The sequence below is a fragment of the Gekko japonicus genome, unplaced genomic scaffold, assembly GCF_001447785.1.
Source record: "Gekko japonicus isolate JY-2015 unplaced genomic scaffold, Gekko_japonicus_V1.1 scaffold1301, whole genome shotgun sequence".
NCBI classification, from domain to species: Eukaryota; Metazoa; Chordata; class Lepidosauria; order Squamata; family Gekkonidae; genus Gekko; species Gekko japonicus.
The window spans coordinates 473205-494154 of NW_015169213.1; the positions used below are offsets into that span (position 1 = coordinate 473205).

Here is a 20950-nt window from a genome sequence, read left to right on the forward strand (position 1 = left end):
TGAGCAAAAATCTACTTTGTGAGCTACTGGCATTAAAGTTGTGAGCAAGCGAGTTGGCGGCTGCATAAATCAGTTTGCTCTTGAGCCATCCTTCCTGAGCTAAGACAAAAATCTGTGAGCTGGAGGCTAAAAAGCTGTAGCTAGCTCACACTAACTCTGCTTAGAGGGAACACTGGTGGCTGCAGTCTAGAGAAACCCCATGGTTTAAAATCATTGTTATCAGAGCTCTGCAGTTTGGTCAGGATGAAGCATCAAAGAGCAGTGTTGCTTGGCGGGGGGGGGGGACTATATTTGAAGCCTCTGCCATCCCCACCCTGGCCAGGCTGACCCACCTCTGGGCAAAATCCTTCTGTTCCAGACTTCTTTGCAAAGAAAAGCTCGCTGCCTCTAGCATCTAGTATCTGAGAAGGAAGTTTGGCACGCACACACTCTTGCATTCTCCGAAGAAAAAAAGTTTTCCTCCCTGCCCATTCTGTTTTTTTCTGTTTCTATCAGTAAACCTAAAACTAATTAGCTGTGAACAGGCAGGGGAAAGAGCAGAGGCACTTGGAACATCTCTCACCTGCTCTGTTTTTCCCTGGGGTGTGTGTGTGTTGTGTGTGTGTTGAGTGTGTGTAGCTTCTTTCTTGCAAAGTGGAAGGAGCTGCCCTAGCACATCGTTGGAGGGAGCATGGCCATGGAGAGGACTCAATGCACTCAGAACTACAGGAGAGAGAGGAATGGGGAGAGAAGGCTCCTCCTCTGCCTCCATAAGTCCTTTCTGTGCGCATCCGCGTGAACATTGTTTTACTTTTTGGCTGTTTTTTAACTCCCCCTTATGTTTTTTAATGTTTTTAGATTTTCCTGCACATCTGGCAAGTGGCCCACGTGTGCAGGATAATCTCTTTTCCCTCCATGTGTTCCCTGTCTCCGGAAATAAGTATCCGCACACAGAGGCACAGTTGGGAATTTTATAGACAGACAGACAGACACACACACACACACACACACATATATATATATACACACACACACACACACACACCCTCCATGGTATATGCACCCTCCAAACCAGTCATTTCCTCCTGGGGAACCATTGTTTATTTTTATTTATTTTTTATATTTATTTCTTTGGATTTGTATCCCGCCCTTGCCAATCTCCAGGTGGGGGCTGGAGATCACTTAGAATTACAACTGCTCTTTAGATGGCAGAGATCAGTTCTCCTGGTGAACTCTGTGTCCTTATACCCTGCTGAGGTCGCCACAGCAAATTGACACTGAGTGTCCAAGGCTGGGGCACCCAACCAGAGCCTCTTTCTAGAGCTCATTGTATTTATTTCCACAACAGGCCTTATTCCTAGTGTCCTATAAATCTGAATGAGCATTGTGGCACCACTGCAATTGTCTCTCTATATTAGTTATGGTTAAGGAGGGGGGAAATGAAGGATGAAACTGTGTCCAGAATTTCCCCTCTGACTTGGGAAATTCTTGTGAGTCTGTCATAGTTTCCTCACCTATAGTTGTTAGATGGGGTATCTGCAATAATGTTTCAGCATTCCTTTCAGCATTGCAGAGGAAAACCAGAAAGACTATATTCGTATAGGCTAGCAGCAACGGGTGGATTTTACAAAGCTATATACAAGGCTGTTACTGCTTCTCGCTTGTCACAGTTCAATAAACCTGGCTCCATCCTCTGTACAGCAATAGCAAACTTGGGTTATACCATTCTTTACTGTTAGCTACTGTGTAGGCAGCTCTGACGTAGCTTATTAGTCTGTGCACTTCTGAAATAAATAATAGTTCTCTCACACATTTTCCCATATTGACTCTGGGTTATTTTTTTTTACCCTTGTATGAACTCTCTTTACAATTCATGAACCCCTGGTAAGCAGAGTCTGACTTGTTAAACCTTCCCTTCAGCGATCCACCTGTTTTTCTGATAGATGTCACTCTAGAGGGGAAACATATATTACAACCGCTGAGCTTCGTATAATGCATGTTGTTTTTATTTCTTTGTTAGGTAGCTGTTTCAAAGTTCCCCTGCTGTGATATTTTGCAGCAAGGAATCTCAACAGCCATCATTTAAGTAAACAGGGATCATACAAAACTGCAGGGTTGAAACTTGCACATCCTCTGGCACTTCATAGAAGTCAAGACTAAATAAATGTCAGATTCCCCTTGTTAGATGTTTTTTTTTTTTTTAAACTGTCAGGTATTTGTGGGTTCTGAAACCCTTGACATTGGGAGCTTAGCCGATTGGTCAGAAATACTAGCCTGTGAATGAAGGTGAGGCAGCAGTTTAACAGTAGCTTCATGCTGATATGTTAGCCTTCAGATTTCTACAGAGTTCCAAGAACATTAGCTTATTATGCACTGAATTTTTTTTGAGCTTACTGTATAAACCTTTACACTGTCCCTTAAAGGTAAAATGAAAAGTCTTATTCCACTAAGTCATAAATAAGTCTTATTCCACTAAGGCACAAATTCAGCCTGAACTTGGGCTGATTTAGAGTTTGTGAACCGATGTTCAGGGAAGGCGCTATTTAAATCTGACAGCTGAGTGGCGGAGCTGCTCAACTGTTAGGTTTAAATGGCTGTGAGCCATTTAACCGTTCCCAGGAATCCCCCCCCCTTCTCCTGGCCCCAGCAAGCCATGACTGGCAGAAAATTGGAAGGGAAGTCCTTTCCAGGGTGGTCACCACCCCCTTTCTCCCGCCGGCAGCCTGCCACTGCCAGGTGAAATTGAACTTGCCAGCTCGGTTCGGGTGAGGCCCTTTGGGATCAGTTCAGGGTTTGGTTTGGGGGCTGCCTCGAACCGAACTGTTTTGGGGGGTTCATGCTTATCTGTAGTCATAGTATCTATCTGTAAAACATGCCAATTATACAATTAGTTTATTTGAAGTCTCTTCGCTCAAGAGGTACTTTTTATTGTCACGTTTTGAAGACTGCTTGGGCTCATCTAAAACCAAGATGAGCAGATGAAAGGACCAGTATTTCGAGTCATTAGACAAAGTCATATCTGGATGTTCAATTGAATATCGATCAGAAATAAGCTTTGCTTCTTTTCTGAGCCCAATAATTGTCTGTAGAAGAGTTTACAAATCTAATTCTCAAATGGCAGAATGGACCAACCTGCTGTAGGTCAGAGAGTCAGTATGATACATGATAAGGAGGAATATGATGTACGCACAAACAATTATCTTTTGAACTCTAGGATAGCCAGTTTTTCAAATTTTGAAATACAGATTACAATAAATATCTAATGATAGGTGATCATTTGCACACATGTCTATTATAGGTTTTAAAGCTGTGCTTGATTTCTTCATGGAATGATATTTTTACTGGTTCTATAAAATGAGCTTTTACAAAGTCAGCTCTTCCAATGCATTAGTGAACTTAATCGGGATTGGTATTGGGTTTGTTTTGCTTCACTGCTTCTCAGGAAACCACTGGTTTAATTTTAAAGATTTTCTTTTTATGATTTATTATAATTATTTAAAGTTTCTCATTTCATTTAAGAATTAAGGGAAATAGCAGTAAAGAACAGCATTATCAGACATGTGCTTGAATTGTTGCAGGATTGATCCTTTTGTATTATTATTATTATTATTACATTCTATTTGTATACTGCTCACCCCCTGAGGGCTCTGAGCGGTTTACATTTACATTATACAACACATCCTGCCTAGGGCTACACATACAATTAAGGGGGGGTGACTGGCCTAACAGGCACCCTCTGACGAAGTCTTTGTTGTTCTTAATCTTTCTGCGGGAGGTATTTCAATCCGGCGTCGGCAACTTCCTGGCGCAGGTCTTCTGGCACGTGTCTCCTCTTTAGTCTCACTCGCTTTTCCTCGCCAGCCGCCACCATGTTTCTCCGCTGCCGCCGCCACTCACCGTTCACGCCGCCGCTACACCCCCCCGCTCTAAGAGCAGGTACCCATTTGTCTATTTGCCCTTTAACGGGCTTTCGAGCCACTGGGTGGGCGGGAGCTGGGACATAGGGCCGGGTGCTCACCCCGGCCGCGGTGAGGTCAATGCAGGCTTCACTTACCGCCTGCGCCACTGCTCCCTCTGTAAGGGGTATTCCTACTGCATAGAACAAGGTGATGATGAGTAGTCTTTACAGGATCTTATTTAAGAATAAAATGATGAAAGATCCCAGCAAGCATCAAGGACATAGTTGAATTAAGCCAGACACTAGTTCTAATTAAGCTCATTAGTTATGTTAGGCATTTGAGAAACCTACTTTCCTGAGAAGTTGTACCACAAAAGCCAATTCATTTAAATGTGCTTTAGGATGCATCAGTTACAGATATGTGGCACAGTGTTTTGACACTTCTCAGTTCTCAAGTCCTTACCTCTCTTTCCTCCAGTAACATTATATCAGGGGTTTTTTTCAGCATTTAGAGTGATTAGGATCATGGAGTCCTGAGTTCAGATTCCCACTTTGCCATGATGCTCAGTGGGTAACCTTGACCCAGCCTGTTGGCTTCATCTACTTGAGTCCTAAAGTGGGAGCAGGGACCCTGAATGCTGACCTGAATTCTTTGGGGGAAGAATAGAATCGTAATCAAATAAACGAATAAACCTAAGTGATGTACTGGGATTCTGCTATCTAGAGAAAAATATTTCTTGTGCTCGTTTGTTAAAATATTGGACACCACTGACTGCCACTAAAGTCAAAGAAACACGCCCCACATAGTACTTCGTTTTCAATGAGAAGAGAACAGTCCCTTCACAGGCAACCTTCCTGCAGACATATGGAGTGTATTTGTGCAGTACTGACAGGCTATTGTGGTGTGGTTTGGTAATAAATCTAGAAAAGTGTTGAAGTGGACTTTAAACACAAGGAGATTTTGGCTGATTACAAGATGAGGCAAGATGTATGGCTGCAAAATGCAATAGTAATGCATTTTGACTTTATCACAATAGTAATGCATTTTGCCTTTGCTTTGCAGTGGAAGAATGGTAGGTCAGTCCACAGGAGCATTAAGACATACTAAAAAATTTCTAGTCAGCCAGAGAATTCATTCTAACCTGTCTCTAGCACGTACAGAGCTACACTTCTTTGCCTGTCACTATACACAGGATCAAAGGATTACTTTCATAAGTGATGGCAGAATTAAAATGTATGGTGCCTCTAATGTGACAATTTATGTTAAAAATGTACATGATGAAAGGATCATGTCTTCTACAAGTTCTTCTCCTATAGTGAGTGAATCCAAATTGCCTGTGATTTTCAACATAGGCAATGGATTCTTAAAATGAAGATTTTATCAAACTTCCATACCAAAATGACAGCCAAGGAATCTTAAAGCAGCATTGAAAAAGCAAATTACATTGAAGCCAACATTAAAAGAAACCCATCAGCCCATATAAAACATCACAGCAATAAAATGAACAGAACAAAAGAGAAGAATGAATTAATGAAAACTAAATACAAACTAAGTAACAAATAAACGGAACAAGTGGGGACCCATAGCACTCCCGAGGGGAACCCTATCCACCACCACCCTTGCCCGACAGGCAGCCTACCAGTCAGCAGCATCACAGCCACCCCCTTTTCACTCCCCCAGGATTGTAGAGACCATATCACTCCAGTCTTGTTCCCTCTACACTGGCTCCCAGTTTGAGCTCCAAAACAAACATGTATTTATGTATTTATAGTCTGCCTTTTTCACTGGGACTCAAAGTGGATTACACAGTGAAAGTAAATGCAACAAATAGGATTGAGACAGCTAATAAACAATGTAATAGGGCTAGAATTACAGACATCTGAAACAGCATAAAGTATTAGGCATGATATGTTACACATTGCAGAAAATGGTATTACATAAGTATAAAATAATGGAGTGAGAGCAAAATCATATATACAGCAAACAGATAATACATAATATGAACTGTGCTTTGATTCCCAGTCCCATAAAAGCACCTTTTATGATAATATAGCCCTTTTATTTTTATAATATAAATCTCTTACCATGTCAGGAACACCAGTCCACAAGGTGGGCACAACAACAGAGAATACATGAGTACAGGCAGTTGTTGATCTTGCCCATTTGCAGATCTCCATTAGTCTTAAAGAAGTAAATACTCTGCAGAACTGCGATTTGGATAAGGGCCCAGCAGGAAGGGAAGAGGGTATTCAAAACTCCAAGCTAGTGTAAACCAGGCATCCTGGTTTGTGTCTTTGTTTCTGCTCTCTCCTGTTGACTTGCTTTAATACAAATATTTCTAAAGATTGTTCTTCTGGTCAAGGAGGCTGTCTTAGGAATTCTTATTGACTGATTGATGGATGTTATTTTTGACATCTGCTGTTATGGAAGCAGTGCAAAAGTAGATTAGACGGTCTTCATATATAATTTCAGTACCTACAATTATGCATTTCTTTGAAATCATACATTTATTTGTAGTGGCTAGTTTTTTGCTCCAAATCTATCCAAAGAGACTGCACTACAACAGTGAAGACCAGAATAAAAATCTTAACTGACATGTAGAATGTCTTTGGGAAAAGGGTGTATGATACAGCAAAGCTTGCTTTACATCTTCTGTGCTCTGTGGAGTGGCCTTCAGTGTATTACTTATTCACAAGCTGCAATGGCTCCAGATGATCAGAGCGCTGTAGTGCTGAGCTCGTTATGCTAATGCAAAAGGGTTGGTTGGTTTTGGAAAGCTGTCGTAATGAGGATCTTGGGGGCAAACAGCAGGTATGTTGATGGGTTTCTCTGCAAGCAAGCAAGCAAACAAACAAACCTCCCTCTTGGCTTAGCCACATTGCCTACTTAATGTGCCAGCCCTGCTGTATTTGAAAATTGGGTGAGCACAGCTGGTATAGTGGGCATACAGTTTCAGTTTACTATTTACAGTTGGAACAATCAAGTAGTCTCTTGTGGAAAGGTCACAGTAGTTCTTCACGCATCTCCCCCACCTCACTGTATATTTATTCTTCAGTGAAGTATCATTGTCATGTCCTAGGGAAAGCAAATACCCTGGAAAACATTCAGATCAGAATAGTGAGAAACAATACAGGAAAACAAAACAATACCAACGTTACTCAAAAATCTGGTCTCAAGCTACTTCCTCATAAATTGGCTCAGTCTTGCCTTGTGGCTCTTTCACCTGCATCATTCAGGCCAAAGGTTATGTCAGGTCTAACATCTCTCATAAATCCATCTCACTTTCAGGTAGAAACAGGCATGAACAACTTCACAGGTAATAAACATCTGTTTGTCCAGACCCTCCAACACTTCATAAATGGAGCACCCTTATTTTCATTCAGGACACTCCCCCTTCCCCATTACACATTTTGGAAGGCTCTATGCTGTCTGCTGCATTAATTTACTCTGCCAGAACCTGTGTCTTCCACTGAGAGGGTTTTCTTCACTGGATTAAAGATACATTAGAAAATATAATTGCCCTTCAATAACCTAAATAACAAAACTTTCTCATAGTTCAGAACAGAATTTAGCAGCTGTAATAGAAGAACTGGCCGACCATGCATGATGCCTTAGTGTTCACATACATGCATTTCCTTGTCAGACTTAACACAGTTTACTTTGCTACACACTTGTTTTTTCCCATGCGTAAATGTCAAGGGTTTCCTTCTCCCTCCATAATACCACCCTCACCCTGTTTGGCTTAGTTTGAGGACCTGTTTTTCCCCTCTTAAGAGATAAATTGCAAGACAGATTTTAACACCTCTGTGTGGCACCTGCAGTAACTGGAAGATTAGCTGTTGATTAGCCCATTTCTCATTGTGTAGAAAGGGGGGGGGGAGGAAGCCAGGAGAAAAGAGTGCAGTACCTTTAAAACTATGGCAGACCTTTCAATTGACAGTCTTTCATGACTCAGCAACACAACAGAAAACCCTTAGAAAAAACAGGTTTTAGAAAAAAGGGGCTAAGTCTTCCTTAACTGTGAGAGGACAGTGATTTACCCTGAAGGAGTGTGAAACCTTTTTCAAAAAATCTGTTTGGCTTCAGAAGCCAAAGTAGGTTGAATAGCCTTCGGTAGCTGCCCCCTTCAGTAGCTCCTGATGGTAGGTGCCAGTGTTAGAGGCACCCCATCAAGGGCTGGAAGTTGGCTCCCCAATCCTGAGTCACACACCACCCCCGGGCACAGAACCTCCTTCTGTACATGCTCATAGGAGCACTTCAAAATCAATATGAGAGTTGAAATATTAATTCAGAATTGTCCAAGTATTTGTCACTTCCATGCCTTCCAGAACAGGAAATCACAATCAGATTTCAAACGTATATCTGTACATTCCTTTGTAATGCCACCAAATGTAGAATAACATTTTTCTTTTTCTTGTTTTTAAAGTGGACTATTCTGTGAAAACCCTCCACCAATGGTTCTGCTCCAGACTAGCCCCTGTGACCACTATGAGTGCCAAAATGGAGCTCAGTGCATTGTAGTACAGCAGGAACCAATCTGTCGTTGCCTGGCTGGCTTTGCTGGCCAGAAGTGTGAGAAACTCATCACTGTCAATTTTGTTGGGAAGGATTCCTACGTTGAACTGCCACCAGCCAAATTCCGCCCTCAAGCAAACATCTCCCTCCAGGTAAAGCATGCAAACAAGGCAGTAATTTAAAGTGGTTCTACAGGAAACATATTTTGGGGTTCTTTTAAACCCTACAGTGTGTATTTATTGAGAAATGTAATTGCAAAGAGCTTAAGTAAAGGGCTAGTACACTCATTATGCAGTCCCTACTCTCATCCTTAATGAAAAGGAGCACCTTTCTAACATCTGCCTGCTACATACTTTCTTTCGTAAGCTCCTGATACACATTCAGTTTAGGACTCTACACAGTTTTTCTCTGTACATGGTATTTTTGAAGCACAAAAATACATTTTTGGCACGTCTCAACAATATGTGAAGCCACTGTCACACTCTCTGGTTTCTGCCTGCATACAGAAGCAAATATTTCATGTGACCCATGGACTGTGGCACATTCAGTTGCAAAGGCCAAATGCAGAGCTTGATTTCAAAAACGGTTCATGACAAAAGTGTATTTTGGATGATAAAATGAAAGCTAGACTTGTTTACTACATGGATGTCACACAGATGGTGTTCTCAAAGCTTATTTTGCAGTTAAAATATTGCTTCTCCATCTGGTAGTTAATTGCCACTCAAGTAAAAAAAAATTGTAACTAAGCGTCTCTTAAAACAGGATTAAGGAGTCACTCCTAATAAAAAGAGCTCATAAACAAATAAAAGTTATTTTCAGTTTGACAGTCTAGGAAGTTAATTTGAAATGAAAAATATTTGACTTTTCTGCCTTTGCATATTGCAATTTATCTCACAACCTGAAAAATCTCTGTTGTTCTGTTTACTGTAGCAATAATTTGAGCCATTATTTGCTCTTGGTATCAACCTCACTATTTGTATTTTGGGGTCCTTTTTTAAAAAAAGTGATCTTAATTAGATAAGGGAGGGGTGATGGAAGCTGCAAGGACAAGGGCTATAATGGTTCTGAGTGTAACTGATCGCAATTTAAAGGTGATTGGATGGACTGAACCATTCCAACAATAGCCATGAAGAGGCCTATTGCTGTCAAGCAGACCTTTTTTCAGTGGTAAACAGATGTTCCTCCTACATTTCTCATAAGGAAACGCCATCTTACTGTAGTTTGCTTGCTTGCTAACTAAGCATGTTGCAGATCACATATCTCTTTATTTCTTCTCTGACTGATACATTTGTCTAGAAATGTTCAATGTTAGGTTTTAAATATGTTTCTAAGCCACTTCAAGCTGTCAGAGAAGTGAAACTGACTTAAATACAATTATTTTTCTTGGGTGGGGAGATATGCTATTTGACGAGCTTTGTTAGCCATTTGATGGGATATCTAAGGGTTACTTGCGAGTTGTATAAAACAAGTAAACAAGCTTGAATGTCATATTCAGTCCTTGGCTACAACCCAGTTATTTTACAGTCGAATCCTGAGCAGAGTTCTTCTAAGTCCACTAAATGCAATGGGTTTAGAAAAGCATAATTTTGTTTAGGATTGTATTAATGTACATTCAGAGCTCCATGTGTGTGAAAGCATTCCACTCTCTTCTGACTGAGGGAGTATTTATTTATTTATTTGTCGCATTTGTATCCTGCCCATTCCCGCATGCAGGCTCAGAGCAGGTAACATTGTGATTTCTTTTACAATGTAATCAACAAAATTCCACTTACAGTATAATCAGTAAATTTAAAATTACTAAAATTAACTAAAATGGCAACTATTTTCTGTTGGCTGCATCAGCTGGATAGATGGCCATCATAGCAGTTTTCACTAGGACCACTTTTCAGGGACACTTTGCAGGGGAGGCCATGTGATTGGATATCCAACGCCTCAACCAAAGGCCTAGTAGAACAGCTGTTTTGCAGGCCCTGCAAAAGTGTAATAGGTCCCGCAGGGCCCTGATCTCAAGTGGGAGCTTGTTCCACCAGGTGGGGGCCAGGACCAAGAAGGCCCTGGCCCTGGTTGAAGCTAGATGGATGACCTTTGGGCCAGGGATAACCAGCAGATGTTGCTCAACAGAGCGCAAGGCTCTTGGAAGGATATATGGGGAGAGGTGGTCCCTCAGATCCCAGGTCCCAGGCTGCTTAAGGATTTAAAGGATAAAACCATCACCTTGAATTGGATCCAGTACTCAATAGATAGCCAGTGCAAGTGGAAGAACACCAGCCAAATGCTTGCCACAAAGGTATCGCAGTAAGTAGGCGAGCTACCATATTTTGCACCAGCTGGAGGTTCTGGATCAGGTTCATGGGTAAGCCCACATAGAGTGAGTTACAGTTATCGAGCCTAGAAGTGACTATTGCATGGGTCACAGTAGCTAGATCCTAGACTGAGAGGTAGGGAACCAGTTGCCTGATCCGCCAAAGATGGAAAAAAGCAGATCTGGCAACAGTGGTGACCTGGGCCTCCATGTTAAGGGAGGCATCCAGGATGACCCCTAGGCTCCTACCTTTGAGGCTGGCACCAACAGTGCCCTGGAAGCCTGATCCCCAACCCTACCCCACCCTGGTCCAGGCACAGGACCTCTGTCTTCAATGGATTAAGTTTCAGCCAACTCTGCTTTAACCACTCTCTGCTTTAACCACACTCTTAGCATAGACTTTTCCCAGTTCTGTTTCTGATACAGAAATTGGGTGCATTCTGTTTAAGTGTCAATGAGCATTTGTGGTGGTGGGGAAACAACACCTTGCATAGAATAATGCAGTAGTTGTAATTCGTCCGCAGAGATGCCCACGGACTGTCTGTAGATGCCACATCAAATATAACACATTGTTCATTATCTGCTTACTTACTGACTTCACTGATAATGGAAGAAATGCTTCAGTGTCATTTTTTTGTAACATTACATACAATAACAGTTTTTTCTAAGTGTGCAGAAATATATTCTGTGTACACTCCTGTTTTTAATGTATCACCATTAATCATTTTCACTTTTTTGTTCACAGGTAGCAACAGATAAAGACAATGGCATTGTATTATATAAAGGAGACAATGATCCTCTGGCTTTAGAGTTGTATCAAGGCCATGTGAGGCTTATCTATGACACATTGACTTCTCCTCCCACAACTATATACAGGTAAATCCTCTAACTCAAATATTTTGGGCTGGATTCACCCAAGGGATTAAGCAGCAAAACTCTGAATAAGAAAGTAAAATCACGTTTCTAGTATAACTTGTTTTCTTCCTCTTTGTCTCATAGAATTTGAGTGTGCGAGTTGAGGGGGGGGGCAGTTTTGTTGCAAGTACTTAAAATGTGTTTTTCTAATAGCCTAAACACATTCTGTCTTGATAAATTAATATAGCATATCCCCCTAAGTCGATGCCAAGGAAACAAATATAGTGGGATCAGTTGTTCAACTATATAAAATCTATGCTGCCTTGTGCTATTGCTTGATATTAATTTACAACACTTTTTAAAAGTTAAAAAACAGCTTTTTTATTTTCACACATTTCCAGTTTTCCCTATTAGGTTGTGGGAAAGTATGGAAAAGAAGGAAAAAGCAGTGGTGCTAAGATGCTCTTTTTATTTTTATCTTACTTTCTAAAGATCCTCGTTTTATTACTCTGTACTGCAAACTTCCTGTTCTGTTTTTCTTCTCTCCCAGTACCGTATTTTGATCCAAACCATATTTCTAGTTAAAATGACTGGATGGAGCACCCTTAAACTAATGTTTATCCAAATATCTTTTTAATAGTGAAGAAAATGTTAAAGTATAGAATCAGAGTCCATCTAGTTCAATCCCTCAGTGCTAGGCAGAACAATTTTACCTTTGGGCAGAGAGGAAACTGACAACTAATAGATAAATCCCCAGCATTCACCAGAGATCAACCTCAGACCAAGTATGCCCCAAGCAAAAAAAAAAAAAAAAAGTGCTACATTATCTGTACAGGTAAGCCCCATCACATCTACAGTGATAGATTCAGGTGGGGTAGCCATGTTGATCTGAAGCAGCAAAACAAAGTTTGAATTTAGTGGCACCAACAAAGTTTTATTCACAGTATAAGCTTTTGTATCTGACAAAGTGTGCTTGCGCACAAAAGCTTATACCGTGAATAAAACGTTGTTGTTCTTTAAGGTACCATTGGATTCCAGCTTTGTTCTACACCCACAATGGAAAGTTAAAACTGTCATTAGCCACTCTAGCCTGGAGGGATAATACTTTTCTGACCACAAATACTTGTGATGAAACTCTAAAAGCAGCTTCTTTCTTCACACATCAATTTTACTGGCCACAGGCACACCCTTATTTTCCACAACAAACACATGTAAAGGTTAATTAATAAATGCATGTCCTTAGACATGCATATAACATGCTTTGGGGAGCCAAAGCCCTGATGGGGCTCTTAAATTTGTGGCACGGGTGCTTAAGTACTCATGTCTTGTTCATATTTTATGCATTCACTGTGGGCAACTCTTGTGTGCTCTGGTGCCTCTCAAATATGTGCAGAACCCAACCACTCTCACACAGATACACACATACAAAAACTGCATTAGTGGCAGCTTCTTAGCACCCAATCTCCTGCCTGAAGCTGTGATGATTCCCGATGCCTCAGAGGGAACCAGGCCAATAGCTCCTGTTTATGATGGGTACCATGACTATGCACAGTAAACTTAAAAGGACTGGTTTTATGCACAGAGAAACAGGAAGCTGCTTAAAGAATCTCTGTTCTTCCTGTGAGTGTTTTTTAATACTCAGGAAACAAAGCCGGATGGGTAATTATCTCAGTCTGGAGCTGCCATCTGTTCCTTTTAGGGGGCTGCATTGTACACTGAGGAGAAGCAAACTGGATAGGCTGCTTTTTATGCTGGTGGGGTATTGACTAATTAGGCAGTGCATTGACTTCAGCGAGCTCTGTACTGGAACAGAAAGGGCAATCATTAGGTCTGAGCTAGTCTGTCTATCTGTTGAGAAGATTGGGGTGGGGAAGTGCTTTACTTTCACTAGTGATTATAGCTTGGTGGGATAGGCATGGAAACAGACTCTTTTATTCTGCAGCTAATCCTAATTGATTCCATGTTATAGCAAAGCCAAGTTGTTACAGCAGTTTTATGTCACTAATTAGAACATTGGGGAAGGCTCATTAGTTGCAGACAACACATGAGGTGACAGATCAGAGCCGGGTGCCTGCTCCCTATTGTTGGTAGCAGAATGCTACAGTGATAAGGGGCTATTTCTGATAGCACAGAGTTTTATGGATCCTCTCCTTCCTGGCAAAGTTACCCGTGGCGCTAAGCATCAGTGTCCTCATTATTCCGGTGCCCTTCATATTGATCAAGGAGGAGGTCTCCATTTGGAATGACGCCTCATTACCATAAGATTAATGGCCTGCTCACTGATGGTGTTGTGCACTGTGTGATCTGTTGAGATGGTGAAAGCTGCATCTTAATGTGATGCCCTTTCTGAAATGTCACTCTAATCTTTTATTAGTTTAAGGAGAACAGCAGAATAGGGATTAGCATCAGGCCTGATAGGGAAAAATTGGGCTCAGGGAGAAAAACTGCAGCTAAAGAATGTCAGAAGGTGGGAGGAGGAGGGAGAGCATCTCAGTAGATTTGGTTTCCTTGCTTTAATGGGTGGGCTTTAATGTGGGGGAAGAACTTTCTTTTGATTCACATGGCTGTTTCCACATGGATATTTTTGCTCTGCTTTGGCTTTGTTAACTCAGTGCTGTTTTGAGGAATGTTCTCATGGTTTGTCCTCTGTTTATCCTGATAATGTTTGCATTTTTGCCGTTCACACCAACCATGGTACCACTTTTCTTATGTCAGCCCCTGTGGCCACCATTTCTCTCCCCCACACTAAAGATTTTTTTCCTCGCTTTTTTTTTTTAATTTGGGGATTGCTAGGTCACTGTAGTGTTATAACATTACACATCTATTCCCACAATCTACTAATTCCCAGTTTTCAGTTAAAAATAAAGAGTTTAGCACTTTGTATTGCAGAGGTATAAGAGGAAATGTGCTGTAACTTCACAACAAAAAGACGAGATCTCCTTTAAAAATGAAAGCAGGGAACTAATAGATCATCGCAGTAGACCATTATAATGTTATAATGATATAGCAATTCTCAGTTTTTTAAAACCTCTTGCGGGGGCTGGAATGCTGGTCACAGGGGGCTGATAAGAGACATGTACGGAAAACTCTGTATGGATGCTCTGTTACCTTTGCATTTGCAGCAGCAATGATAATCTCTATGTGGGAGCAGCATGATATGATACTGCTGAGAAAATTTTGATTCTATCAAGATGTTCCACATGTGAATTATGGGGCACAAACCAATTCACCTTAAACACTGTGACATCTGGTGCCTCCAAACAGCAGGAGCACTCAATCCTCCATCAGCCTGCAGAGCTACTTGCACAACAGAACTTCAGAGGTTAAGGAAGTGGAGCCTGGCAGGTGCTGGTGTGTTGAAATACAAAACCTGCTTTTTGCAGTGGGAATTGAGCCACTAGCCCAATTAATTTCTGATAACCCTAAAATAGAAGGAATTTATATTAATCGCTCTACCCACAAAATTGGGATGTATGCAGACAACATGGTTTCATACCTAAAAAATCTAATCTTATCCCTGCGTGCACTCCAATCCACTTTAGAAGGATTTGTCCATGTTTCAGGTTTACATATCAACCAAGCCAAATCAGACCTCTAAGCAATTGACCTAAGTAAAAACTATGCTTAAAAAGAACTTTAATTTAATTGGATTACTAAAAATTGGTGTCATTTAGGGGTATATATCCCCTTTGAACTTTCTAAATGATGATGATGATTTTATTTCGGCTTGCATGACCAAAAGTCTTAAGCACACTTATACACACATATAAAAGTACCATTGATACAGAAAAACAAAAAAAACAAAACATCAGCACTTGTTAGAAAACAATACTCAATCATAAACAGTAGGGTGCATTGTCCCAATATGAATGTATTACACTAGGTGGAATCGTCAGACAAGATAAATCCTCAAGCCGGGTAAACACAGCATCAAATCAAATCAGAAAGGTTTGAACTTTCCCCTTCTTTTCCCTTTTTTTGTTTGCCACCAGGGCCAGAAACATGGCCACAGCTTTGGTAACTGAATCAACATGATCAGATAAGAGAACAGAAATTGACCAGGGAAGGGAAGGAAGATTTTCCTTTATCAAGATAGGTATAATATACCTCTTCCTCTCCATATTCCAGTTGGGGCAAGCTAGCAATATATGATCCATCGTCTCCACCCTACCTTGATTACAATCGCATATCCGTTCAGAGAACGGGATGCCATGAAAGTGGCCAGAGACTATATTCGACGGGAACGTATTCAATCTAGCCAACGTGAAGGCTCTACGAAGTACTGGACTTTTGAGAGTGTAACAATAAGTAGGGATCACTACCGGCGGTGGAAGGCCAAGGGATAGACCCGAGCAGGTACGCCGAGCTCTGCAAAGTGTACTGCTGAAGTCCAGTTCCCTTAGTTTAGTTTTTATGAGTTTAAAGACCTCCCTTTGCTGTGAGGAGGAGAGCTTTCTAAATTATATACAAACAATTTTGAGTTTCTGTTCAAAAAGATTCAGGTACAACTTAAAAATTGGAATACAATGGGTTTTTCGTGATCTGATATAATTCAGTTAATTAAATCATTTATTGTATCAAAAGTTTTGTTTTTATTTCAGGTCCTACCTATCCCAGTCAGACAAACTGAAATCAACAAATGGCAATCCAAAATTAATAAATTCATTTGGGCACATAAAAAATGGGGTTTCAATTGCAGACTCAATTGCCCAAACCTCAAATTATACTTAGAAGCCTCTACTCTTGCCACAATAACCAAGATCTTAACAGGTGATCTAAAACAATCCTGGCTACAAATTGAAAATAGTTATACTTCTCCAATTCCCATACAAGACTTTTTCTGAGATCGAGAATGAAAACTTTCAATCTTAGCCAAATCTAATCCATCCTTGGTAAATTCATGGAAAATATGGAAAAACATAGACAAACTCTTATACCAAATATTTCTCCCATTTTACCACTGACAAACCAGCTATGGTTTCCTCCAGGGCTCTCTCATTATGACAGTAATACATATCAACATTGGAAACAGAAAGGTATCAATTTTAAGAGATTTAGCTGTTTAAAAAAATACTTGAAAAAAACCATGTAGAAAGGAAACTAGGTACTATCGTCAATTTTGTTATCTACAACTAAAACATGCTTTATCCTCACCTCAAGAAAAAATAAATAAATCAGAATTTGAACATCTTACAGATATTAAACAAAATTCTAAAGGTTTACTTTTTAAGTTATATAAATTTTTTTTTTAATAAAGGTTTTATTGGCTCCCCTAAAAAGGGGAGGTATTTTGCTTAAAAGAAAAAAAAAGGGAGGGGTAGACAGTGGGAGAAAGAGAAAGCTGAGTGATATATAAACTGGTAAATTAAACTGTTAGTAATGTCCAATTAATCTTCTTGGGCTTCTTCTGTGTGTTGTCAAACTTCTTTTCTTAGTCCTGTTACATGTATTCTCTGTTAGTATGTTAGTAATGTTCCTTTGAATTTCTGTTAATAAAAAAAAATCTCTTCTGTAGAAAACAAAACAAAACATCAGCACTTGTTAAAAAACAATACTCAATCATAAACAGTAGGGTGCATTGTCCCAATATGAATGTATTACACTAGGTGGAATCGTCAGACAAGATAAATCCTCAAGCCGGGTAAACACAGCATCAAATCAAATCAGAAAGGTTTGAACTTTCCCCTTCTTTTCCCTTTTTTTGTTTGCCACCAGGGCCAGAAACATGGCCACAGCTTTGGTAACTGAATCAACATGATCAGATAAGAGAACAGAAATTGACCAGGGAAGGGAAGGAAGATTTTCCTTTATCAAGATAGGTATAATATACCTCTTCCTCTCCATATTCCAGTTGGGGCAAGCTAGCAATATATGATCCATCGTCTCCACCCTACCTTGATTACAATCGCATATCCGTTCAGAGAACGGGATGCCATGAAAGTGGCCAGAGACTATATTCGACGGGAACGTATTCAATCTAGCCAACGTGAAGGCTCTACGAAGTACTGGACTTTTGAGAGTGTAACAATAAGTAGGGATCACTACCGGCGGTGGAAGGCCAAGGGATAGACCCGAGCAGGTACGCTGAGCTCTGCAAAGTGTACTGCTGAAGTCCAGTTCCCTTAGTTTAGTTTTTATGAGTTTAAAGACCTCCCTTTGCTGTGAGGAGGAGAGCTTTCTAAATTATATACAAACAATTTTGAGTTTCTGTTCAAAAAGATTCAGGTACAACTTAAAAATTGGAATACAATGGGTTTTTCGTGATCTGATATAATTCAGTTAATTAAATCATTTATTGTATCAAAAGTTTTGTTTTTATTTCAGGTCCTACCTATCCCAGTCAGACAAACTGAAATCAACAAATGGCAATCCAAAATTAATAAATTCATTTGGGCACATAAAAAATGGGGTTTCAATTGCAGACTCAATTGCCCAAACCTCAAATTATACTTAGAAGCCTCTACTCTTGCCACAATAACCAAGATCTTAACAGGTGATCTAAAACAATCCTGGCTACAAATTGAAAATAGTTATACTTCTCCAATTCCCATACAAGACTTTTTCTGAGATCGAGAATGAAAACTTTCAATCTTAGCCAAATCTAATCCATCCTTGGTAAATTCATGGAAAATATGGAAAAACATAGACAAACTCTTATACCAAATATTTCTCCCATTTTACCACTGACAAACCAGCTATGGTTTCCTCCAGGGCTCTCTCATTATGACAGTAATACATATCAACATTGGAAACAGAAAGGTATCAATTTTAAGAGATTTAGCTGTTTAAAAAAATACTTGAAAAAAACCATGTAGAAAGGAAACTAGGTACTATCGTCAATTTTGTTATCTACAACTAAAACATGCTTTATCCTCACCTCAAGAAAAAATAAATAAATCAGAATTTGAACATCTTACAGATATTAAACAAAATTCTAAAGGTTTACTTTTTAAGTTATATAATTTTTTTTTTTAATAAAGGTTTTATTGGCTCCCCTAAAAAGGGGAGGTATTTTGCTTAAAAGAAAAAAAAAGGGAGGGGTAGACAGTGGGAGAAAGAGAAAGCTGAGTGATATATAAACTGGTAAATTAAACTGTTAGTAATGTCCAATTAATCTTCTTGGGCTTCTTCTGTGTGTTGTCAAACTTCTTTTCTTAGTCCTGTTACATGTATTCTCTGTTAGTATGTTAGTAATGTTCCTTTGAATTTCTGTTAATAAAAAAAAATCTCTTCTGTGCACATTCAGAACCGCTTCTTTGCGTGCTGGGTACTTTTACTATCGCTGACATGGAGGAGCTTCCTCTGTTGTCTTCTCCTTCCGGCTTGTTAGATCCTCCTTCGGGTTGTTGTTAATACTCTCAGTTCATGCACTATAAATCCTCTTCTTTTCATGCCATTACCGGAGGTCCCCAATTTTGAGAATGGTATTAATTTCATTTTCGCTTTTATATCCGCTCCCAAACTCTCTATGGGTCCTCCTCGCAATTGTTGACTTATATAAGCGCTTGCCAGGCACTTCTCGCTGTCACAATTCAAACTTTTCCGTTTTACAAAACTCCCGTCGGATTCACAGCCATAAACAGTCCAAACATTCAACAGCCGGCTCTCGCACACAAGCAAACGCCCAGACGGAAGTCCCTCCCTTCTTCTCCGCTCGCTTTTGCCCAGCTCCGACATCTTTTCTTTTTTGTTTACTTTTAGAAAGTTCTTAAAATGTGCTCCAGAGAGACAAGTTTCTCGCTTTCAAATACATCAAAGGAAAACATCACTGTCCGCTCGATCCATTCCCCCCAAGAGCGACTCCCCCCTAGTGCGCCCTAAAGCGCCCCGGATCTGAGCTCCTCTCTTCTGAGGGGCTCGTTCGGGTCTCCGCTCGTGCGGATTCCCTCCTCCACCGCGGGCGGGCGAGGCGCCCTCGGGAGCGACCCGAGGAAGCGTCCGCCATGCACGGGAGCCAGACCGGAAACCCTAAGTTATATAAAATTTTATTGACAAACATTAGTTCTGAAATTTTATGTTTTCAAAAGAACTGGCAACAAGATCTTTTGAATAGACTTAAACCAGATGACTGGGGGGGGGAGAGAAATGGGAATCCCATTCCTTTAGATTTCCAATGTTTAATGTAAAATTTCAAATGATAAAAATCACGACCTGCAGGTACTTGCCGCCAACTCGACTCCACAGAATGAATTCAATGAATTCCCCTCGTTGCACCAAGAATTGTGGTCAGATGGGTGACTTCCTTCACATCTGGTGGTTTTGCCCAATTATTGCATCTTTTTGGAAACAGGTTCACCAAAATATTCTTTTAATTACAAGTGAAAAGTTAAATTTCCTTCCTGGGGTTTTTTATTGGAATACCACCCACCCACCCCCAGTGAGAAATAAAGAGCATAATGAGCTAATCTCTATTATACTTTCTACAGCAAGAAATATGGTTGCTGCCCACTGGAAAAATCCTTTGCCACTCCATATCAACACTTAGTAGTATTTGATCTTACTTTGTTATGGCAAAGGTTATTGTTGGCACTATGCAATCATACTCTAAGAAAGTTTATAATAATTTTGTGGCAACCTGGTTTCCACTAATGCAATTTTTATCTGAACAGGATATCATTCTGACCAACCCAATTTACAATGATATGATCTTCTAGTTTTCTTTTCTTTGTTGAAGACTGACTGTTTTGATGTTTTGATTGATTTACCTGTATTTGGATGGGCTATTGTTTTTCTTGTATAGAATTTATATTCTTGTATAGAATTGATATAATAAATATTTTTTTAAAAAAATATAAAACCTGCATAAACTTTTGTGCTCATCTAACATGTATATCTATTGCATATCTATTGCATATGCTTATGATTCCCTTATACCATGGTATCATACCCCGTGGAACAATACTAACCACCAGACAACAATTGTGGCACAAACAGAAAGCAAGAAATAATTTACATGCAACGAAATAAATTAATCTCCAAAGCGCTCATTTCCCCTTTGCTTCCCCCACTTATATTTGCCTTATTTCCCAGCCCATTGTCTCTGTCACTTAAAGGTGAGAGACTTAGACTTCTGGTGGCGCAAAAGAACATGGCCGCCTGAATCTTCTGCTCTGACTGACTCCCCCCCTCTCCAACCCACACAGCGATCATTAAAGGAAGCCCATACCTCTCTTTATGGGGAACAATGATGGACTGAAAGGTCAGCTGAATACATCTAAAATTTAAAAGGTACAGACGTTCCTTACGTCTCAACCCACAACTACCAGCTTAGGCCTGTGCCTCACTATAACCACCAAAATGGCACCGGGCGCTGACGGGACTGGTAAATCTGTACCTCCTATCACTTCTTCTGAGTTAACTACTGCACTAATGAACATGGAGAGAATGATCCTTGAAAATA

General features: G+C 40.2%; 1 protein-coding gene across 1 annotated transcript in view; it reads left to right on the forward strand.

Annotated features, from left to right (window-relative positions):
* The window catches only part of LOC107114785 (slit homolog 3 protein-like), a 291107-nt gene that overhangs the window by 240072 nt on the left and 30085 nt on the right, over positions 1-20950 (forward strand). Inside the window, exons 24-25 of the mRNA XM_015416378.1 lie at positions 8305-8545; positions 11441-11571. Of these exons, the coding sequence (XP_015271864.1) occupies positions 8305-8545; positions 11441-11571 (372 nt within the window). The remainder of the gene's footprint in view (positions 1-8304; positions 8546-11440; positions 11572-20950) is intronic.